We start from the raw sequence: 24,879 nt of genomic DNA on the forward strand, positions 1-24,879 counted from the left end.
TTACTCCTTTTAATGTAACAGTGGTGCCCTACATCGGTATCAGATAATAACGCATTGTAATCATCAGATCGCAACCGCTTAACGTAGACATTCTCCCATCTTTAAACTTTTAATAAAAATTGTTATACTACACCCATTAAATAGCGAGCCAGGTACCAAAGACAATATTTAGTACAAAGGGGAGATGAAATGTAAATTTGATTGTGAATGCAAGAGAAAGGAATTCATTTTGATTGTTGTGTGGTTAAATCCTGTCAACTGTAGAGTACGAAAATGTATTTATTGAAGTTAGTGTTCCACGGCATGAACATTCCTGTAATTCCCTGCATGCTCATTTAATTATTGATTCTTCTGTCTGCGGTAAATTTAAATACACTCGCTTCTGCGATGAAACTGAAAAGATGATCATCTGCGGTGAAATTCCCTATTCATTGTTGTCTATCTTCCTCTTCTAAACGTGGATACTGCAGATGCTGGTTGGAATTTATTTTAAAACGACAGTGCTGGAGTAATTCAACAGGCCAGGCAGCATCTCTGGAGAACATGTTCTAGGTTCACCATTTAGTGGGTGCAGGATAGAATTTTTATAAACAGTATAAGGATGGGAGAATATGTACGTTATGAGGTTGCGATCTGATGTTTACGATGCATTATAATCTGATACCGATGTTGGGTGCCACTGTTACATTAAAAGGTGAAATTATATATTTTTCAACAGCATATCAATTCAGCAAACTGCAGAACATGGAGAGGTGACCTTTTGGGTTAGGTTTGAAGAGGCGACCCGACTCAAAACGTTACCTAATCCATGTTCTCAAGAGATGCTGCCTGACCCAATGAGTTAGTCCAGCACTTTGTGGCTTTTTGTATTCCTCATCTATATGTAGCTTTACACACCATTACTCCCAACTTTTAATTTACAATTATTTATCGTGAGATTTCTTCTGTCAGTGTGAATGCTCGTACATCTTAGACCAATGATGGATGCTCACAATTAAAAAAAACAGAAGAAGCCTGTAAAACAAAACTATGAAAAACAGTTCAGATTTTGATCCTTTGTCGAAATTGGAAGAAATTTAATGGACAGCGTTTATAAAGGAATAATTTTAGAAGAATGAGAGATGGCTTCAATGAAATCTATAAGGCTCTGGGAGCCAGAGACAAACTGGAAGGTGGGAGGCAGGAAAGTTCCCTTACAGCAGCATCTAGAACTAGGCAACATGGTTTCCGAGAAGGGGGTCTCTCATTTCAGACAGAGATGAAAGATATTTCTCCTCTAAGGGCCATGAACTGGGATTCTCTATCCCCAAAACCTGTTGAGCCAAGTCATTGTATGTTTCCATTCTGGAAAACTCAATGCCACTAGATGTACAGGGAGGGAGGGGGGAAGTGTTGTTGAAGCCAAGATTGGATCAGCCATGATCGTTTTGAGTGGAAGAGCAGGCTCAACAAGTAGATATGCCTAATCCTGCTCCTGCTCTCATTTTGTTTCCACTAACCCTTTCCTCTGATTTTGTAATTAGCCAGTTCTTTCTGGCATTTACAATCCAACAATCATCATAAGCAGTCTCATTTGCTTTATTTTCCCTGTATCTCCTTGGATCCCCAGATCTGCAGCTTACACCAATTTTAAATCTCTTGCTCTCAGCTTTAATCTTCATCAGATGGTTGAATCATTTATCCCGAGACTGGTCTGAATGAAACTAAATTGAAACACCAGACACTTCTCTGTAAATTAAGCTCTGTAATAATAAGGGATGTGCACAAAATGTGGGCTGTGTGGTAAATTGTGAAAGGGGATATATCAACAATCACCCAGGAAAACTACATTAGTGATGCCTGCACTAGCTCTGTGATGTAAGGACATGATTGTACATCTTGGGCCACAATATTACATTTGCTCGGCTGCTCAATTATTCAATAATTGCTGCTGAGGCAACCAGATCACGATCAAACTGAACCAGAAATATCCATCCAATATCCTCAGTATACATCTGTAACGTCCTTATCTGACAATTTGCAGAGAGCTGGCAAAATTCAAGGCACGCAAATGCTTGTGCCTAGGAGCTTTAAATTAATTTTTGAAAGATTTGTGTTTGCACAACATCAGGACAAACCTAAGTTCCTTTTTAACAAAAAAAAGACACTGAGTGCTGGAATAGTTGGAATAGGTCAGGCAGCATTTCTGGTGAACATGGATAGGTGATGTTTCGGATCGGGATCCTTCTTCAGACTGATAGTAGTGGGGAGAAAGCTGGAAGAGAGGTGGGAGGTGGTTGGGGGGGGGGGAAGTAAAAACTCTGGCAAATGATAGATGGATGCAGTTGAGGTGGGTGTGTGGGGGGTGTTAACTGACAGATGGATGGACAAAGGCCAGAGATGGGGGAAAAAACAAATATCTGATAGATATGGAGAGAAGAGGCATGAAATGTGAGGCCAACGGTAGAAATATCTGCCAATCAACACCTCCCCACCGCTCACATTTATCCACCTATCACTTGCCAGGCTTTGTCTCACCTCCACCTCTCTTCCAGCTTTCTCCCCCATTGCAATCTGTCTGAATCAGGGTCTCAACCCAAAACGTCATCTATCCATGTTCTACACTGATGCTGCCTGACCCGTTGAGTTACTCAAGTACTTTGTGACTTTTGTTGTAAACTAGCAACTGCAGGTACTTGCGTCTTTTTCAACAAAGCAGGTTTCAAGTGTAATCTCATGTGTAATGTAGGAAACCAATTTATGTAACTTTCAGCCTGCACAGTTAGATAAAGTATGTGTCACCCTTCTCTCCAATGGTATCAGCACCAATTGCCAAAATGTGTTTGGTGGGAGCTGGTTTCCAGCTACAGAAGAGGAGTTGAGGCTAGCGTAGATCAGCCATGATCATATTCAATGGTGGGGCAGGCTTGAAGGGACTGATGCTCCTGCTCCTGTTTTATTGTGTGAATGTAGCAAAATGTCTCTCAAACTGGGCACAATGCCTGAAGCCGTCCTCCACAAAGTTGGCGCTGAAATAAACACTGACCTGACACCAGAGTGCATGTGGAGAGCCAACTGTTCTGCTAATTAACTATGTGACTTCTGATTCTCATCAGAAGCAGGGGAGTAAGATCTCAAGGGTGGGATGACTGAAATGTCAGGTGTGCATCTTGGATCTTTTATAATGCAGGGAAACCTCGAAAGAATACTGAATATAAACCAATGGTGTAATCTGTCAGAAAGCTGGGCAGAGTGACAATGCAGTTTACTGCAGTTTAAATTACAAGTCCGCCTCATGTTGATTCTTAGTTTAGAAACATGAAAGCCTTCACTTGACTAAATCATCATTAAAGCACCATTCTGATCTCTGTGTGTATGTGACTGAATGCCTCAGAACCACTTTGCCTGATGACAGGTCATGGGTGTCAAATATAATTTCCCATTAAAATGCTAATGCTGTTGCCATGGCTGCAATCTCTTGGGGACCACAACAGCATTCTAATTATAACTGCAGCTATAAACTAGCAACCAGGCATATCACAAACTTGAAGAGAATCGGAATTTGAGAATGTGTGAATTATTGGTTTGATCAATGTGGATTGGCTTTAAGTTGCCGTTGTAAGCAAAGATTTCAGCAGTGGTTTTAGTGAGTGTTGGCTGAAATTGCAGAATTGGGCTGAAAAATCCAAACCAGATTTATAACCAAAAATGGGCGTGTGAAAATAGCTGTCGGTACTTTTCATTAATCAACTTGATTTTCTATTTGGCGCACAAGTTTTCCTGAGTGTAGCTAAACCCCCAGACAGTCTCTCTGAGCCACTATCATGTCTCTGGAAGGGATTACTACGTTCCCCACATCCCTACTTCCCACCTGGGAGAAGTAACCACTTACTCTTTGAGTTTGTTATAATGCATGAGTTATATCTCCAGTGATTTTTGGTTTAACAGCTGGTTAAGGAAGTTCTGCCTGATAGACATTTTATAATCTCAAATCATCAATAAAGCTCAAATGAATGGGAAGAATCTGTTGTAGAGGTGAAGGGTGTTAAAAGCTAGAGTATTGTCCGATTTGCCTCTACCCCATTGAGAACATTGGACTCTGCTTAATGTCTGAGCAGTTATTGAAGGATAGTCATTTAGAAAGTTCATGCAGATTATTTTTATGACTGGATCTGTGGTGATTGCACTTTTTTTTTAAACAAAAACTTACTTTGTCAAAACATTGCTGTTTACAGGCGCCACTCTTTGTAGTTCCTTACTGCCCTCTTTGTTACCTGTCGAAACAACACTAAAGTTCTTCTTTCCACAGATGCTGACTGGCCTGCTGAGTGTATCCAGCATTTCCTGTCTTTATTTCAGGATTCGAGCATCTGCAGTATTTTTTATTGTATGGCCTCTTCTCAATAATTCCTGCTTCATTCTATCCCACTTCAGAGGTTTTCTTCTCGTGTCCTCTTACTTCATAACAATTGTTTTGCTCTAACTTTTCCCAGTTCGGATGGGAGGACAGTGATCTATTGCCTAACTGAATATTTCCAACATGATCTTTTTTATTACATTTCTGATTTTTTTTTTTTTTGCTTCGTTGCACAAATTTTAAATCCCACACCAACATTGGAAGCTGATATTTACGGTTCTGATATCATAAATTGAGGCACTGAAATCAAATTGAAGTCATTCTGATTTGTAACCATTAGGAATGATAATCTCCACACCATAACCCCCATAATGTGCACCTGTAATTCAAAAGCGTATTGTTGCGTGAATGAGCAAAGCCAGCAATTGTGGCTCATCAGTTGAGAAGTTGGAGACGTGCCTTCCCTTTCAACTGCTGCGGTCCATGAAGCAAAGATGCCCCTACGGTGTTTTTGCAGTCGTTATTGGAACCAATGATCTAGAAAGAACTGCAATGTTGAATTTCTAATTCAGGATAGTGTCGGACTTGAAGGCTCTGGTGTTCCCATGTACCTCTTGCTCTTATCCTCTGTTCAATAGAGGAAATTGAACTGTAAAGAAAAAAAATACTTGCATTTAAACAGTGCCTTTTGTGTCCCTTGCGGGTGCACTCCAGGTCCTGCAAACATGATGTTTAGGTTTATCATGGTCACGTATACTGAGGTACTCTGAGGTACAGTGAAATGCTTTGTTTTGCTTGTTATCAAATCAGATAATACTATACATAAATACAATTAACCAACTCAAGTACAATAGGCAAAGCAAAGGGAAAGATTCAGAGTGCAACATATAGTTCTCAGCATTGGCGGATTCCAGAGACAAAGTCCAATGCCAGCAAAGGGGTAGAGGTGAATCGGCCAGTTTTCTAGCTTATGGAAGGATTGTTCAGAAGCCTGATGACAGAGGAGCAAAGCTGTTCCTGAGGAATAGAAGAGTGGTGACTGAGGGGAGGAAACTGTTCCTGAAAAGTTCAAGGTTCAATGTACAGATTTTGTTTAAAGAGGTGTTGACTGAGGGGTAAATAATAGCCAGGTTACTGGGAATAACTTGCTTGTCCTTCTTCAGAACAGTTTCATGGAATATTTTTATATTCACTTGGTTGAACAGAAAAAAGCTTCGATTTGATGTCTTGTCCAAAAGATGGCACTGTCTTGACTGAACTCAAGCTTGAGTTGAGATATTTGTACCCAGGCCTCTGAGGTAGGGCCCAAAGTCACAACCTTCTAACCCCAAGGTGTTCGCAGTCCCACTTCCTCCATGTTAAGATGACAGCTAAAAAATTAGTGCAAGCTTATAAACAAGACATTTTAATTTCCAGAGTCCCATAGATAGCTTTCGACTAGTCCCAGGAACAACTCCACTATATGACAATCTACAAACCTTGAGTAAAACATAAAGTGCTGGAGTGGGTCAGGCAGCATCTGTGAAGAGAAATGGATGGTTAATGTTGCAGGTCGGGACTCTACTTGAGACCGATGGGATAGAGGGGACATATATTGTCCAGTGTAGACAGATTCCCATCACTTCCATACAAATCAATAACAAAACGGTCAATTGCAAAGGATTAACTGCACCAGCAATCTCGGGTGATTCCATTAAATCCTTGCTCCTCATTAAAGAGCAATTTTACTTAAATTACTTGATTCTCTCCACTAACTGTAATTAAGTGAACTTTTATTCTGCTGATTGTTCACCAGGTACGTCGGATCTGAGCAGCAGAGCGCTGCAGTAATGAGACATTGCCGCAGTGTGTATTGGGTGTGTAGTGATGAAGCAGCCGAGTGATGCTTATTGTTGGGGCTTAACTTTCGCCACCCTCACTACCTGTGGATGCTGCCGAGTATTTGATGCTATTTGGGCTCAGATACTGGAGAATAAAGGGCTTGTCCCACTTGGCCGTCATTTACGTGACAGGTCGGTAGCGACTGACGCGCGACGGTCAGTCATCATAAGTCTGCACAGCCGTCTGGAGCGCATGACGTCATTTGAAGATAGACACAAAATGCAGGAGTAACTCAGCAGGACCGGCAGCATCTTTGGAGAGAAGGAATGGATGATGTTTCGGGTCGAGACTCTTCTTCAGTCTGAAGATGGGTCTCGACCCGAAACGTCACCTATTGCTTCTCTCCAGAGATGCTGCCGGTCCCGCTGAGTTACTCCGGCATTTTGTGTCTATCTCCAATCGTCTTGGCCCCGCTCTGGGCGTAGGAGTGGGTGCGGATCCGGATCCGCAACGGCCATGAGCCCCAGGCCGAGCTCGGCGATCGTTTGCCTGCTTCTGTTGCAGGTGAAACATTGCGCCGCGCCAGGGTCTTGGGCCTGTCCCACTTTGGGCCGTCAGTTACGCGACAGGCCGGTGGCGTGCGAAGATTTCGTGCAGGACGAAGTCCACACTCCTCCACACCACTCCATGCGCCCGTCCCCGCGTTACCCACACGCTAGCAGGTCGCGTTAATGGCGCGCAAATGACGGCCAAGTCGGACAGGCCCTTTAGCGACACTTGGGAAACTGGTACAAAAGGTTTAGAGCAAATGGGAGTTAAGACAAGTGGACAATTTAGCACCAAAACTGGCCTGGTAATAGAAGGTGATGGTAGAGTGTTGCTGGAGATTGAAACCTGTGACCATTGGTACCAGAGGGTTCCATTTTGGAACCCTCATCATTGGATGTATTCATGAACGATTTGGATATTTAGGAGATGTAATAGTAAGTTCATAGATGACACAACATTGGCGGTGCTGTTAATAGAGAGGAAGGTAGTCTTAGACTACAGGATAATATTGGTCAGTTGGCAATATGACAGAATAATGGCAGATGGAATTTAATCCTGATAAGTATGAGGTGATGCATTTGGGAAAGCTAATAAGAATAGGACTCAAATACTGGTAGCATTGAGGAATAGAGGGAGCTTGGTGTACAACTCCAAGGTTCCCTGAAGGTGTCAGACAAGATGATAAACCGGCTGTACAGGATATGTCCCTTCATTGGCAGAGGCATAAAAGTATAAGAGCAGGGGAAATATGGTATAAGTATATGACATTAGTTAGACCACAGCTGAAGCATTGTGCAGTTCTGGTCCCCACTCTATAGGAAAGATGCGATTGCACTGGTGAGGGTGCAGAGAAGATTCACCAGGATATTGGCTGGGATGTTGTGAGAGTGCAGCTTCCATCTCCACATCAGTCCATGGCTCCAGTTTTCAAATCATTAAAAAAAAAATCTTCCTCAGATCCTCATTCTAACCCCTTACCTTAAACTCTTGCCCTCCAGATAATGATATCCCGAGCTTACCGCATTTCCCGAGTATCTGCCGTTAGCGTTACGAGCCGCTAAGAGACGTCCCCGAGCTCCGATGTACCCACTACGTTCATTCTACGTGCTTACCACAAGTTTGATTTTTTTTTAAACTCGGGAGAGCTCTTGAATTACCTCGTACAAAAGCCCAAAGCTAGCATTAATGGTAACAAAATTTTTTTTATTTGATTAATACAGTGTCCATCAACATAAAGGATTAAAAAAATTGATTAAGAATCAATAATAGCTTCTGAATGTACTAAAATATTGAATTAAAAATTATTTTCTTTCCAATGAAGCACGAGAGGTCTCAAGAAGCCAAAGAGCTCTGATTTACGGTGTTATTCTTGGCTTAGAACATATAGTTTCAGTGGCAGTAATGATCCATGCGAAGAGATAATGCTGCATCAATCTGCAATCTGGCACAGAGCATCACATGAGGAGAGCGATCGGCTGGGCTATTGATTAGTCTGAAAGCATTAGCTGAAGATTTCTCTAATGCTTGCAGAAAACGCCTTGGGAGCTCCAGAGAGTCGGTTTTGTGTTATCTGCTCCTGTGGCAGCTCCGAAGAGCAAATTTCTCTTGGGTAGCTTTGCCCACTATAGCCCTGGCACAACAGCTGGGATGCCAGCTGCCTGTGGGATGAAGCTGACAAAATGGCTGATCTAGAATGTTTCAGTACAATTAAAGTTGTGGGAAGAAATTTGTCTTTGGTCACTATGGCAAAGTAAAATGGCTCGTAGAGCTGCTGCCTCACAGAGCCAGAGACCTGGATTTGATCCCAACCTTAGATGCTGTCTGTGTGGAGTTTGCCTGTTCTCCCTGTGACCACGTGGATTTCCACTGGGTGCTAAAGGACCTGTTTCCATGCTGTATCTTTCAATCAAACAAATATGACTGTAACGGCTGCTGATTCTAATTAGCTCCATGAATTAACTTCTGTTCAATTGCAACTAAATCTGAGTCTTTTTGCCTTTCCTTACAGTAAAGATTAGCAGTGAACCCTGCTGGATGGGGTCAGCAGTTCCATGCTTAATTATTGCAACACAAAACTAGGCCATTTGGCCCATTGAGTTTATGCCAGTTCTGATTGTGCTTTACAAACTTCTGAGGGTTACAAACAGTGTAGCTGGTGAGAAACCAGCAGACTTGGCAATAAATAAAAAGCACGAGGTTGAGATAAGTTGTAGGAGATTTAGAGAGGATATGGAAAAAAAATATATTTTCCAGTGTAATTAACACACAAATTAATAAACAATTGAGAGATAATGGAGAACAACCATATACTGAAGGAATGCACCATTTTAGTTTAGTTCAGAGATACAATGCGGTTACAGGCCCTTTGGCCCACCAAGTCCACACCGACCAGCAACTCCAGTATACTAGCCCTATCCTACACAATATGGACAAGTTACAATTTTTACCAAAGCTAATTAAGCAACAAACCTGCACCGACTTTGGAGTGTGGGAAGAAACCAGAGCATCCGGGGAAAACCCACGGGGTCACGGGGAGAACGTACAAACTCCGTATAGAACGCACCCGTAGTCAGGATTGAAGCCTAGTCTCTGACGCTGTAAGGCAGCAACTCTACCGATGCGCCACCGAGCTGCCCAATGCCACCATGGGTGGAAAATATCAGCTACATTAATGCAGGGAAGTTCTTGGTGTCCTTCATATCATAGCCAAATTCATGTTTTGTTATTGTTTCTTGGGAGACGTTTTATGAAGATCACGCAGAGTGTAACTGCTTGTGTCTTCCAACAAGACAACGGAAGGATCAGAACCAAGTGAAGAAGGGTCCCAACCCAACACATCACCTATCCATGCTCTCCAGGGATGCTGCCTGACCTGCTGAGTTACTCCAGAACTTTGTACCTTTTTTTTTTAAATTGCACAAAGATTCGTGCTTTCTTGAGTGTGAATTAAATTTAACAAACAGTGGCTGTGTTTGTAGCTGAATGAGGAAGTTATTTCAAAACTGTAATTAGGTAACACAGTTGTTGAGGGATAAGTGAATGCATGGCCACAATGATAAGCAGATTCAGTTGTCATTTCATGTCCACACTAACACTTGGTCCTCATCTAAATTCTTCACATTTTAGATGATTCGTCTATCAATATTGCAAACTTGCATGCCTGTTTGAACATTAAGTTGTGTGTGTTAAGTAACTTGATCTTGATATACTTATCCATTAGCTGACGCACAATCATATCTCAATCTGTGCAATCCTGAAACCCACCATGGATGTAATATTGCAACAGCTCTCAGGAGCACCATCATATCACTAATCACCTCTCCTGTCCACTGGTTATGGTTCCCAATGGAGCTCGATTGAAATGATTTTGTAACTTATCTACTACTTAAATAAATGAACCAATGATTGGTCTAAAATGGTCAGGTAAATGTGTCAACGTCACTTATGTACCCGACTAAACATTTCCTGAGAAATTTGACTTCTTGCAATATGTCCGAACCTCATTCCAATTACTTTTTGCCACAATCTATAGTTCAATAGTGTCATTTATCATTCTAAGCAAAGCAATTCTCTCTTTGCAAAATAAAAATTGTAGGAGCAATGTAACCACAAGGTTTTCATATGGTTTTGATTGATAGAAAGATACAGCATGGAAACAGATCCTTCAGCCCACCAAATACATTTCGACCATCAATCACCTGTTCACACTAGCTCCATGTTATCCCACTTAAACATCCTAGTCAGCCGAGATTGTGAGTGGGTCTTACCCGCATGAGAATTATCTTTTCACTATGAAGTTGTTTTTCAAACATGCTCCTTTTGCTGAAGTACATTGCAATTGAATACTTCTAGTTCCAAACATCACCCTGTAGGATCACATTTATGTGGGACGCCAACTTATATTCTGCCCCAACACCCCGACATCAATCTTAATCACGCCTGCTAAAGGAATGACCATCAACATACCGCGCAATTCTATTTTATTGCCCGAAAACTCAACCACTGCAGTATCTTTATCTCTTGTGCCGTCGTTTCATCTGACCTTTCTCTGACAGCTGTGCAAAGACTGCAAATAAACCTCGAACAAGATATTCATGCATGATTTATGCAGACAGTCAATTTCCAATTCATTTTTACTTGGACGGAAGCCAGAGTTGAAGAGATCAGATTTAGCAGTTGAACAGGTAGGTTTGGCAGTTGAACCTTCTAACCAATACTTCACATTAAGGGAGCACTTTGAGAAATAGAATTAGACAGTAGCAAAGTTAAGGTCTCATGGGATGTAGGACAAGTTGGCAATTTTGGATTCATAATCGGAGGCATAATTGTCAATGGAAGCAAGGGGGTTTTATTTGTGATTGGAAGCCTTCAACCAATGGTGTACTTAGAGTGTTATATACATTAATGATTTAGATGAAAATGTAGGATGTATGATTAATAAATACACTGGTGTTATGGAGGGGGAGGTCAACCCCCACAATAGACTGGGCCGTGTCCACCACTTTCTGCAGTCTCCTTTGTTCTTATGTGTTTATGTTATGGAACCAGAACATGATGTATCCAGTCAGTATGGTTTCCACTGTACACTTGAAATCATTAACTCTGCTTTTCGTCTCCGAATATGGTGCCCGGCCTGCTGGTCATTTCCAGCATTTACTGCCCATATTACCAGATTATATATGTAGAAACAAGGAACTGCACATGCTGGTTTACAAAAAAAAAAAAAAACAAAGTGCAGACCAGGCAGCATCCCTGGAGAACGTGGATAGGTGAAGTTTCAGGTCAAGACCCTTTATCATACTCCGCAAAGGGCTGGAGTATGATAAGGAGAAGGAGGAGCCAGACCCAAAATGTCACCTATCCATTTTCTCCAGGGATGCTGCCTAACCTGCTGAGTTACTCCAGCACTTTATGACCCGATTATAAATGCTGTTTTAATGTACTTGGAAAAGGAGATAAATCCTTTTGTTGGGTTGAAATTGGTTTAACGTCATGGATGAAATCAAATCAGCAGTATTCAGCTAAAAAGGGATATAAATTTGGATCCATTACACTGAGTAGTGTAGCCTGCTGTCTCTAAAATACAATCACCATGTGTCTGTCTATAGAACCAGATTCTATTAATTGAATAGATTCAAGATAACAATAGAATGTACTCAGAAGAATGCTTGAATAGTATTCCGAAAGCTTTTTTTCCCCAGACATACAGTGCTGAAAATAAATGTAATTATAAAGTTATCTCCAGCACAGACCGTTTGAACACATCTCTTAGAGCTTTCTGTTTGGAAGTGGAAAGGATTACAGAAGCACAGATTGTTGATTGATTTTGTCTGCCTTCCAAATGAATACACACCTTGGTCCTCTGTAGATGGACAAACTGACACAATTGGGGAAATGCTGGCACTGAAACATTATTGTTTTATCTGTGATTGAGATCATCAGGCACTGTGTGTGTGTGTGTGTGTGTGTGCGCACTGTTTGATGTAGAGCTTTTTGTTCCTGAGCTGAAGGTCAAGCCTCAGCACCAGGCTTTGGGACGAGGTGTCTGTGTGGGACAAGTATTTAAAATGTCAATATGACTGCCAGGGAGTTTCTTGACTGATCTGTGAAATTAGAACTCGGGAGACATTTGCACCATAATAGAAGAAGAAATGTACAAAGAAGTGATTAAATACATTAATGCCTTTCTGTGCTTTTCAATATTTGTGATAATGCTTCCCGTTGGGGCAGTTTGTTTCTGATAAGCTCAGGCCTTTACTTCAACGGCCTTTCTGCAGCTGATAGAGCTCTAGGGGCTAGTGGAGTCAAGGGATATGGGGAGAAGGCAGGCACGGGTTATTGATAGGGGACGATCAGCCATGATCACAATGAATGGCGGTGCTGGCTTGAAGGGCCGAATGGCCTCCTCCTGCACCTATTTTCTATGTTCTATGATAAAGCAAGTCTATACTCGAGTACATACAGTACAAGGTAGGTTGTGCAAACACTGTCTAATTAACAATTACAGACATGGAAAGCTACACAAGACTACATGGAAGTCACTGAAAGGCTCAAAATTCTAAGATGTCAAGATTTGCTTAAGAAACAACCATCCCCTCAGTTAGGAAATCCATGGGAGTAATGTGGAGGAGGAGAGGAACCTTGAATTCACAGCTTCTTAAAGGTGGTTAAAAAAACATTTGGAGTGGTTTTATTAGTTGCAGCACAGAGTATAGGGAACAGGAAGGTGATGTTGGGAACGTGTACATCATGAGAGACTACAGTTCGAGTACTGTGTACTGTAAACTGTCCACTTTATAGGAAATATGTGGTTGCATTGGAGAGAGTGTTGACGGGATTGAAAATGATGTTGTCAGGTCAGGCAGAATATAGCTGCATGGGAAGATTGAATAAACTACAGTAATTTGGATTAGTGGAGGTTGAGGGGAGACTTAATTGATGTGTATGTAACTAGGAGAGCATGAAGTTCACAGATAAACACTGCTACAGCCAGTCCACGGGACACAGACAAGAGGAACAGCAAGATCATCTGGTTGGAGACACAAAAAACTGCGGGTGGACACAAAATGCTGGAGTAACTCAGCGGGACAGGCAGCATCTCTGGGTATAAGGAATGGGTAACGTTTCGGGTCAAGACCCTTCTTGAGGTGCTGGAATCTTGTGTAGAACACAAAGTGACGGAGTAACACAGTGGTTCTTAATCTAGTTAGTGATCTAGTGTGGGAGGTGAGTTTGGCCACGCAACGTTTTTGTCTTTTAAAAGAGACTTAGTTGAGGTGTACAGAATCATGAGAGGCTTGGGTGAACAGCAAGTATCAGTTTCCTCCAGCAGAAAGATTAATGGAACTATCAATCTAAAGCAACTAATTGAAAGATCGTGATGGACAATTGTGAAAAACTATTGGTTGGTCTGGGATACACTGCCTACGGAGTGAGAGAGGCCAATATATTCCTCTCACTGAGGAATATCTGCATGAGCACTTGAAGAGCAGTAAATTAAGGACTACGGACTTTGAGCTGGGGAATTGGATTCACAGAAATACCTCACCTTTGTTTGGCATGGACTCTCGGGCATCCTTTTGTAACACATATATCCGTGCTTCTATAAATACTCAGAGACTGGAAGGGCACTGATTGTCCTGTCTTTTGATTCCTGCGTCTTGCCGTATGAATGAACAGTGTTAAAGCTATAAACAGAACTTCTTTTACTGAAAGCAATAAAAGCAGCAGCTGGATGCATCTATCTATCTATCTACCTATCTACCTACCTACCTACCTACCTACCTACCTACCTACCTATCTATCTATCTATCTATCTATCTATCTATCTATCTATCTACTTTTCCTCTGATCTTGTGCTGTTCCAGTTTGCGTGGTTTTTCTATTTGCGTAAAAACGGTACGCGATAGCGCTACGATTTTTCGCCAGCTTACTCACCGTACTCCTGTGCTGCGAGTGCAACAAGTTTTGTTCCAATCGATGGTATATTGTAAAAGTTATTAAGGTTTAAAAATCGTTAAAAAACGCGCATACGCTGTTTGCTGTCAGTCGCCACCACGCATGTTGGTCTCTCCTGTCGGTCAGGAAGGGACGTCGCCGGGATGCGCCCGCTGTCAATCGGCTGGAGGTTGCCATGGTGAAGGAGTGGCGCCGCCGCCCGAGGAGCTGCGGCTGCGTAGTACCTAGAGGGGGGAGAGAGGGGAGAGGGGGATAAGGGAGGAGGGAGGGAGGGTGGAAAGAGAGGAGGGAGTGGGGTAGAGGGGTGGTGGAGTGCAGGGGGGCAGGGAGGGGTGGATTTGATGGGAGGGGGATGAGTGGTGGAATATAGCGTTGGGGGAACAGGTTGCGTTGGGGGAACGGGTGAGTGGTGGAATATTGCGTTCGGGAACGGGTTGTGTTGGAGGACCAGGCCTCCCGTGTGACTTAGTCTAGTATTATATAAATTGGACTAGAGAGTACAAGGGTGTGATGATATGTTTGCTGTAAGTGGCAAGATAGTGTTGACCCTGAGAAACAAGCAGAATTTATCCAGTGCATTCACACTGCTGGAGGGGATAAATTCAAACCTAAATCCAGGAAATATTTTCAGTGAGACAGTGATCCTCCTATGGAAATAGCTCCCTGGAGAGATGGAAGAAGCAGCTGTTATTGATTCATTCAAAAACACATTCAATCTTTTGTTTCTAGAAAATAATGATCATTGTACGATAAATGGAAAAATGTGAGACTTGACATGAGGTATAATTTGCAGGAGCAGATGGTATCAGACCAGTGGCGCATCCCTCCCAATGGTTCTGTTGCAGACTATTATGGAGGGATTCATTATATGATTAGTCAATAACATCATTCTTATTATAGCATGGAACTACCAGGATGGTAGAAGTCAATCTTGATGGACATTTATCACCTCACCTGTGTCTGCAGGTAAATACTTTTCTCATTCCATTTATGTTGCCATTTATATCATTTTTTTTGTATTGAGTATAGACTTCCATGTCTTCCTGCATTTAAGTGATCATTACCCTTTGCCTATTGCATGTACAAACACCATTGCTAGTGAGTGAGTGGAGCAAACTAAATCTTGAACTAAAACAGAGGATGGCTGTTCTCCATCTCAGGAACTCAGATGATGGAACATTTAGGATAAAGTGCATGAATTATCTGAGTTCTCAGAAAGTGGGCAAGTGCCACGAGTTCTGAAGACCAGAGAGGCTTGTGTAAATATGTTATAACGTCTTCCCTCAGAGCAACCTTGAGCAGCAAGAGTGGGAACATGGAGCCCACCAGGAAGTGTAGGTCTATCCTGGTCTTGACCTTAAACTCATCCTAGACAATGCACCACTCATTGTCCAGAGCTTCCACTGCCCCTACAATTACTCTGGGTCTAACATGGAGAAACACTGGAGAGTAGCTCACCAGGATGTTACTTGAGATAGAGTTTTTCAGTTGTGAAGAGAGTCTGGGTAGGCTGTTTTTGTTCTCCTTACAGTGGGGGAAGCTGCAGCACATCCTGATAGAGCTATGCTAAATTATGAGGAACATGAATTATTAGATGAGTAGAAAGCTTTCTTCATAGAAAATGTATCTAAAGTTTGAGGATAGAGGTTGGGAGAGTTAAAGTAAAGTGAAGTTAGGAGATTTAGATGGTAGCATTCCAAATACTGCAGTGTTTTTGCCGACATGGACTACATATATTCCTCCAAGGAACTCACACATTACTTGGGTACTTTTCACATCACTGGTTGTGGATCGTTGCTGACAAATTACCTATATAATGATAGTGTGCAGGTTTCAGAAACATTTCACCGAAAGTAAAGCTTTTGGGAAGATGATGAGTTAGTGCTTATAGAAATACAATTATTTTTCGTTTTATAATCTTGCTCTTAAATCTTCATGTCTACCTCCGTTATATCTGTAGGAATTTCAGGATGGGAGCAGTGACTAGCCGACCTGATGAAAGATGTCCAAAGCAATGGAGAATGCCACCCCTGAACCAGTTTACGTCGATGTGGACAAAGGATTGACGTTGGCTTGCTTTGTCTTCCTGTGCCTCTTCCTAATTGTAATGATTATTCGATGTGCTAAGGTGATAATGGACCCGTACAGTGCCATCCCTACATCCACTTGGGAGGAGCAGCATCTAGATGATTGATCATGATGTGGGAGCTGAGGGAAGCCACGTGCAGCCAGGAAGGAATCCTGCGAAGTGGGATCCATTGGAGAGAACTCAAGCAATCACAATTACCAAGCCTAATATTAGAATTCTGTGGAAGTGTTTACTGAAAATTGCATGTGAATAAGTGCCTCACTAAAATATTGTGTTTGTCTCAAATGACCTTTGTGTTAATATTGTACAATGCACTGAATCAATAGAACCGTACTGTATATCTGGCACACATCGTCTGTTGTCTTAGGGTAGCATAGGATAAACACGTCAATTATCTGCTATTGAATATCAAAATAACATAATGAAGTTTTGGCCTATGCCTGCTAAATTCTATGGTACAAGATTCTTATTTATTTTCTATAAGCAATATCTAGCTAGTAAAGACGTTAGTTTGGAATGCTTTGTAGCAATTGTGCTTACCTTGATTCAGGTAAGGTGAGGGAGTGTGGAATGTCACCTTGTCGTGGTGGAGAAGCTTGTGCGGACCTGAGATCCTGAGAGCGATGCCGTCTGGAGCTATGCTCCTGGTAGGACCACCCATGGCGGCAAGGTCGAGGGGAGAGATCTCTGACAAAGAGCAATCCAGCCAAGACCTCAATGGTGGAACAGGCGGAGGACGATGGCTGACCTTAGTGGAGCGTCACAATAGCTGGGAAGGCAGATGAAGGCTGCAGCAGAAAAGGGTCTCCGGTCGTCTTGGACTCCATGCCACTGGATCCTGACCCAGATCTGTCAAGGACTGTGGAGTGGCAATCTGTGCACCAGTCTCCCCACATTAAACAAAGTCACACACAGGCGTCCTCCATATAGGGAATAGCACCCTGGAGACACCCATGGTCAGCTATGACTGAAGGGGGCCTAAGAAGAGGGAGTGTATTGAGAATCCAAATTTGTTAATGAAAAATGTTTACAAACATTGGTGCTTTCCCGACTTGTAACCTTGCTGACATTATATGCACACATGTAACTTTTCTTCAAAAGAATTGCTTCCTGTTTTATGACAGTAAGTCTCAGCAAATGAATGATTGAACAATCCCTTCATGAATAACACACACTGGTTTTCCAGGGCTAAGGTTTAATCAAATCATTATTTGCACCCTGGACCACATCACACGATTCCTAGTTAGACGTAAGTTGTGTGTATAAGAACAATCAGCCATGCACTGTGGGTCTCAATGTCCTCCTGACTCCAATATGCTTAATAAAGGCAATTTTTAAAACTTTCAGTCTGACTCACTCATTAAATAATAGCAGCTCAAACATACTGAGTGTTTCCCCCACACATCCAACAATGCCACTGGAGTGTGGCGGCTGTTCCCTGTTGTGTTTGGATATATAATGCTTGCATACCTCAAAGTCAAGTAGCATTTTGTTTCTCAGAGACTATATACACTATATCGAGCAGTGATGTAAAGTGATATTCAGCAGGCTTTAGTTGACTATCCCGATGAGTATCATTTTACATTAATACATTTATTTTTTTTTATTTTTTACACATTAGTGCAACATATTGTGCATATAATCTTCATTTATCACCGTAAAGGTGATTACCGTATTGTCTTTGTGTATTAATGCCCCTTAGTAATGATGAATCAAAAAGGTCTTTCAATGATTTGGCAGAATATTGCGCCAAAGGGCGTTTATTTAATTCTAAACGTTGGGGTAGAATTTCCACTTTGGATTTTTCAGCAATCTAAGTTCTGCTTGAAACTTTGTCTGTTTGAATTTTGCTAGAGATTATTCGCGTTATGTTAATGCTAATTCATTATTTGCTAAACATTATTCACGTTATTCCCTTTATCATGTATCTGTACACTGTGGACGGCTTGATTGTAATCATGTATTGTCTTTCCGCTGACTGGTCAGCACGCAACAAAAGCTTTTCGCTGTACCTCGGTACAGGCGACAAGAAACCAAACTCAACTCACCTCAGAATAGGATGTAATCTGAACCTTCATTCACTCTGCTCATAATCCCCTGCATTCATTGAGGAGTCAGCATAAATCAGCCAAGAGGTTCGGGTGATCTACTCCTGTTCCTACTTTCCTGGGAACTTATGTTCATGATTTAGGTAAGTTAATGAAAATTAATTGATAAATAGAAGTTCTTTCCAGGATGCACCCACAATGGAAATTGCATTGAACAAATATCAGGATGTTAAATCTCTACAGAAAAAAAATTCAGCTGAGCTGGGTTCTGAGGTTCTCTGGACTGAAAATTAACCTTATGGAGTGGAACTGTGCCAGACAAATGTTAGTTTGTGAAAGGAGACAAATTGCTACATGAGGCTCCAGACTGAATGGCACAGAGAGCTGAATACTTAAGTGGTTATCAATTAGGTTTAATTCTGGCAATCATCCACACTCGTTAATAAATAATTATGTTTTCCTTTCATTAAAGCAATGGATGAAGATACATGCCACATACCATCTAATGATCTATATTTACATTAAAGGACAACAGGAAACTTGATAAGATATAATGGAGGAAAATGATTACATGTGTGCTTGTATTTGAGGAGGCAGTCCCTGTGGAGCTCAGATGAATTGTTGCGACAGTATATTTGGGTTGTGAAGATTGCTACTTGTTCAATGCAATTTCCATTGACTGGAACTCTGTCTCTGTAATTCATTAGCCTTCTGACCCTGGATCAATTAGTTTAATTACTAAAAATAAATATAAAGTGCTTTTCTTTGCACCATTTACGCACAACATTTGTAAGGACTACTTCTATTGTATCATACTGCTCTCTGACAACAAAACCGTGCCAAAAGTGGACCATTTCCCATCTCTCAGGAGCCACTTCCCTGTGAAGATAGACATCGATCATAACTTTCATGATCGTCGTTGGTGGATTGAGGGAAGATCAAGACCCTCAGACCAGACACATATTTCAGAGTCTTCAGGGCACCAGTGATCCTGACCTTTCAATACACTTACAATATGCCAGACCCACGAGCAGCAGCCATCCCAAGGCACCGGAATAATGCAATTAAAGCTATCACCACAATGTCTTAGAGTTATAGTACTGGATGGTATATCATTCTCTCTAGGAATAGAAGCAATTGTCTGTGTCCTCCGCTCACATCACTGAGACAGATTAGCTGCTGTTTGCAGGATTATGTGGCCAAATCAGATGATGTTTCTCAAGTACAACTCCTACTAAAATATTTTGGAGGCTAGGATTACTTTTGAGCCTCACGTGGATGGATCATGAAAGGGAATATATAAATGCAAGAATGTTCTCTTATGTACACCTGCACAAGATCCAACCACAAGAGCAGGTGAACGACCTTACAATTACAATTTTTATTAATGTCCCATCATTTCACTTCAGTTAATTCTCAAACATTCTACAAACGTTTTGCTCAAAACTCAACGAAAAATTATTCCTTTCCCACGATACGGTAATTAAGATATATAAAGGCAATGACAATTCCAGTGTTGAATCATGAGATGAGCTGTGCATAAAATGGTGTAGATGTGGACTGAGGGGTCACTCAGTTAACACTAGCTCTACCCAGTCACGGCCGCAGGAAGGGCAGGGCTCCATCCGTCACTCTCCACTCACAGCTTGCTCAGCACATTACTTCTGAAATGCTGGAAGAACTTTCCCCGCACATTCACCAAAACCTATTCGGTAACCATTGCCCTGGCAAAAACCTAAAAATAAAAGGAACATCGCATTAACATTGGAGACACAAGGGACTGCAGATGTTGCAATCTGGAGTAAAGTACCACAGTAAGTGCTGGAGAAACTGAGATGGTCAGAGTCTGAAGAAGGGTTTCGGCCCGAAACGTCGCCTATTTCCTTCGCTCCATAGATGCTGCTGCACCCGCTGAGTTTCCCCAGCAATTATGTGTACCTTTGGTCAGAGTTATCCCTTTGTTTCCATAGATGCTGCCTGACCTGCTGAGTTCCTCCAGCAGTTTGCTTTTTTTTAAAAACTTACATTAACATTGCTTTTAAATGCATTATGTGTGCTTAAAGCCAGATGGACCAACCCTCCGATTCTAGTGAAGATAGACACAAAATGCTGGAGTAACTCAGCGGGACAGGCAGCATCCCTGGAGGGAAGGAATGGGTGACATTTCGGGTTGAGACCCTTCTTCAGACTGATTATAGTTATAGATTCATAGTCATACAGCATGGAAACAGGACATTCAACCCTACTTGCCCATGCCGACCAACATACCCCATGTCTCCGTTAGGCCAATGTCCCTCTAAACCCATCCTATCCGCGTACCTCCCCAATGGTTTGTGACGGAGCTGATTTATACAGTGAATGCACTTTGCTGTGTGATGGTTTGTCCCTTGTTTCCTCACTTCAGATCGCTACACTGCCCACCCGTGGCTGGGTAGCGATCTCTCCCTCTGCATCTCTCCCACAGACATCAGCACTGAGTCCAGACGGTACCTTTAATATATCTTCTGATTGGACAAATGTGGAGCTAGCCCAAATATCAGCTCGATATAAAGAACCCCTCATGGCAGAGAGAGCACTACCACAACACCAGGGATGATCCACTCCTGGACAGGCAAGGGTTTCACTCACAGCTTTTGCTTGCTTCATGTTGTCGACTGACTATCAAAAGTAGACGGTGTGCCTGGGCTGTCGAGCTGCTGCCTCCAACTCCGGCAACTAGTGTTTTCCATGTGGAGCTTAAACCTTCTCCCTAGTGCTCCTGATCTCCACTGCTGTCCGTGTGAAGTTTGCATGTTCTCCATGGGGTTTCGACCACATCCCAAAGACGTGTAAATTGATGGGTTAATTGACCACCATAAATTGCCCCTGGAGCATAGGTGAGTGGTTGAATCTTGAGGGGAGCTGATGGGAATGTGGCAAGAATAAAGTGACATTTGTGTAAATGAGTGATTAATGGTTGGCACGGACTTGGTGGGCCAAAAGACCTGTTTCCATGCATATGACCCCACACAGATTGAAGTCCTTTATTTTCTTCATTAGTTGTAGTGTTTATTACAAAATGATTCAAAATTAGTAGTCAGCGGAAAGACAATACATGATTACAATCGAGCCATTTACATTGTATAGATAGGTAACATAGAAATAGGTGCAGGAGTAGGCCATTTGGCCCTTCGAGCCTGCACCGCCATTCAATATGATCATGGCTGATCATCCAACTCAGTATCCTGTACCTGCCTTCTCTCCATACCCCCTGATCCCTTTAGCCACAAGGGCCATATCTAACTCCCTCTTAAATATAGCCAATGAACTGGCCTCAACTACCTTCTGTGGCAGAGAATTCCAGAGATTCGCCACTCTGTGTGAAAAATGTTTTTCTCATCTCGGTCCTAAAAGATTTCCCCCTTATCCTTAAACTGTGATCCCTTGTTCTGGACTTCCCCAACATCGGGAACAATCTTCCTGCATCTAGCCTGTCCAACCCCTTAAGAATTTTGTAAGTTTCTATAAGACCCCCCCTCAATCTTCTAAATTCTAGTGAGTACAAGCTTACCTAGCACTAACATTATTTCCTTATCATGTATCTATACACTGTAGACGGCTCGATTGTAATCAACTAATCATGTATTGTCTTTCCACTGACTGGTTAGCACATAACAAAAACTTTTCACTGTACCTCAGTACACGTGACAATAAACTAAACTGAACTGATTTTGGATAATGTCGAGCATCTATGGAGCTGCATGTGGAGGGTGCTCCATCACATTCCTGACGTGTCCTGTAGATGATGAAAAGATCTCGAGGTGTTTGGTGGTGTGTCACTTGCTGTAGGATACCCAGCCTCTGACCCATTCTCAATGCAGCAGTATTGACATAGCAGTCCAATAGCTTCTGACTAAAGGTGACCCAGGGATGTTGATGATGATGAGACATTAGACATCTGTGTGAAACACTCATCGACTCAAATCTGAATATTATTCACATTCCATCACTAATTAGTTTGACATCGAAGGCATGTCTGATACCTTACCCCTGGAACTGTGTTTCTGTCCAGTTTGCATTCGAGCAGTAACGAGCCAAGTGTTCCTGACAACCCAAATTGAGCAGCCCTGACAGATTCCTGGCTTGCTTGAACCTATTCTGTCACTTTGTTGATGACTGACATTAGTTTGTGGGCTGTGCAAGTGGACATATTGCATTTGCCCTATTCTTTGTAGACAGCACAGACATGGTATGCTTTGTTGCTGATGGCTTGGCAGGATGTGGCTAGAGACACAGGGATTGTAGAAACATCTTCAATCCTTCAATTGGGACTGTCTGAGCCTAGAAGCATCACTTACCAGTGCTCTCAGCTGTTTTTTGAAATGCATTGATTTGGCTGCAGATAGGCTTAAGTGACAGTCATTTCAGGATGATCAGACCACCTAATGTCAGTGTTGTGGTCTAATCCTCAGCTCTGGTGGATGAATCAAGGTTGGATCCATCAGGGTCAATTGTAATGGATTTGAGGCACTTCATTGAGGAGAGTTAATAGGACAAATGCACAGTCATTTACCCAGGTCGGGGAATCAAGAACCAGAGGACATGGGTGTGGGTGAAAGGGGAAAAATGTAATAGAAACCTGAGGGGCAGCTTTTTCACTCAGAGGGTGGTGGGTATGTGGAATGAACTGCCAGAGGAGCTGGTTGAGGCACGTATAAGGAAAACATTTTAAAAGACACTTGGACAGGTGTATGGAAAGGAAAGTTTTAGAGGGATATGGACTGAGTGGGACTAGCTTAGTTGGGCATCTTGGTCGGCATGGACGAGTTGGGCCAAAGGGCCCGTTTCCCTATTATATGATTCTCTGACTCCCACACAGAGCTTTATGTGTCATGTACATATACCAGGGCTGAGGGGCAGGGGGGCTGGAGAACTGAGGACACACTGACCAACAGCTTCAGCAGATGTGGGCCCAGGTTTGCTTTACACTTGATGCAAACCAGCCTGTATTCACAGCCCTGCGCGACTTCTCCCTGTAAGGCCGATTTAGGACAAGGATGAGACCCAATGCCATTTTCTCTTTGAGCTCACCAGTCATGATAACCTCATCACCATCCTGAAGGAATTTGCGTTGATGCCCACTGCCCAGGTCGATGGTTTTTGTTCCCTTCCACGACAACTCCAGCATTGACCCAAAGCTGTCCGGGCTCTGGAAAACATGACCATCTCGGTTCCATTACATGCAGCGTGACAACCTCAAGAATGTTTTTTTAAAAACTCAAAAAAAATGGCAATTAAGAATACTGTAAAACTATTTATTTTTGAAAGAAATGAAAACCTAAACACTATCGAACAATAACAAATATTTGATAAACTGAATTAATTAACAAACAGTATGTCAACAAATATTCATCCTTTGTCCTCATTAAGCAACTGCAGGGAAACTGTAGCTAGTGTGCGCTCCATGTTTCATGGAGATGTACAACACGGAAACAAGCACGTCGGACCTTTAAGTCCATGTCAACCATCCATGCATCATAGAGTGGTACAGCATGAAATCTCAGAGTCCGTGCTGACCATCCATGTGCCATAAACACATACAGCATGTAAGCAGGCCCTTCAGCCCATTGAGTTCTAGAACATTGTCTGACTGCAGTTTGCACATTCTCCCCGAGACTGCATGGGTTTCCCCTGTGTGCTCCAGTTTTCTCCCACATCTCAAAGATGTGCCGGCTGGTAGGTCAACTGACCACTATATATTGCTGATAGTGTAGGGGGGTGGCAGAAGAATCAGGAGACAGTTGATGAGCATTCAAGGGAGGGGCTAGGTTGATTTGAGAGTAAACATAGGCTCACAGGCCAAATAGCCTCCTGTTAGTTGTGAGAAGCATATTACATTATTTAAGTTTATATGTTATAGGAGCAGAATTAGGCCATTCGGCCCATCAAGTCTACTCCGCCATTCAATCATGGCTGATCTATCCATCTTTTCATCTCAACCCCATTCTCCTGCCTTCTCCCCATAACCCCTGACAGCCGATATGGGACTAGCTTATGTGCTTCTTGGTTGGCATGGATGAGTTGGGTCAAAGGGCTGTTTCCATGCTATATAACTCTATTGCAGAAAGACCTCTGATACTCACAGAGCCACTGATTGTTCCAGAGGCCAGCATATCTCCAGGCCTCATGTTGCAACCATTAACTGTGTGGTGAGCCAGCTGTTGTTTCATGGTCCAATACATGTTCTGAAGAGATGTGAAGATGAGAAGAAAGATTCATTTTTGTTTAAAACGGAAAACCACTCAACAACAAAACCCTTTATTGTAATCTTTAATAATACTATAAGATCCAAAGACCATTCTTGAAGGCCTTGCCAAAAAACATCTGATACTGAGCTAGGTCAGGAGTTGAGGGAAGGTCAGGAGTAACTGAAAGGACATGGTTTAGGAAATGAAGTAGAGGGACATAGCAAGGGGGAAGGATTTATGGAGGGAATCTGCAGTTCAGGCTGGGTGACGCGATTACCAATTGTGGACCGATGAGAATTAAGGATGGGCGAAATACAAAATCTGCAGGAAGGCAGAGATGTTGGAGGGTGG

General features: G+C 42.4%; 2 protein-coding genes across 3 annotated transcripts in view; one reads left to right on the top strand and one right to left on the bottom strand.

Moving 5' to 3' along the window:
• ctxnd1 (cortexin domain containing 1) overlaps nt 1–17,004 on the top strand; it is a 36,189-nt gene extending 19,185 nt beyond the window's left edge. The window contains exons 1-2 of one of the 2 annotated variants that reach the window (XM_033050123.1): nt 15,056–15,130; nt 16,125–17,004. In XM_033050123.1, the coding sequence (XP_032906014.1) occupies nt 16,167–16,358 (192 nt within the window). In that variant the 5' untranslated portion in view covers nt 15,056–15,130; nt 16,125–16,166 and the 3' untranslated portion in view covers nt 16,359–17,004. Of the gene's footprint in view, nt 1–15,055; nt 15,131–16,124 lie in introns of those variants that run through there. The other variant, XM_033050122.1, reaches the window with a different exon arrangement.
• A 2,666-nt stretch (nt 17,005–19,670) lies between these two features.
• fah (fumarylacetoacetate hydrolase) overlaps nt 19,671–24,879 on the bottom strand; it is a 29,022-nt gene continuing 23,813 nt past the window's right edge. The window contains exons 12-14 of the mRNA XM_033050121.1: nt 24,424–24,525; nt 23,372–23,489; nt 19,671–20,036 (exon numbers count right to left, since the gene is read on the bottom strand). Coding sequence (XP_032906012.1) covers nt 19,960–20,036; nt 23,372–23,489; nt 24,424–24,525 — 297 coding nt within the window. The 3' untranslated portion in view covers nt 19,671–19,959. The remainder of the gene's footprint in view (nt 20,037–23,371; nt 23,490–24,423; nt 24,526–24,879) is intronic.

This window comes from Amblyraja radiata, chromosome 34 (genome assembly GCF_010909765.2).
Source record: "Amblyraja radiata isolate CabotCenter1 chromosome 34, sAmbRad1.1.pri, whole genome shotgun sequence".
In the NCBI taxonomy this organism is placed as follows: domain Eukaryota; kingdom Metazoa; phylum Chordata; class Chondrichthyes; order Rajiformes; family Rajidae; genus Amblyraja; species Amblyraja radiata.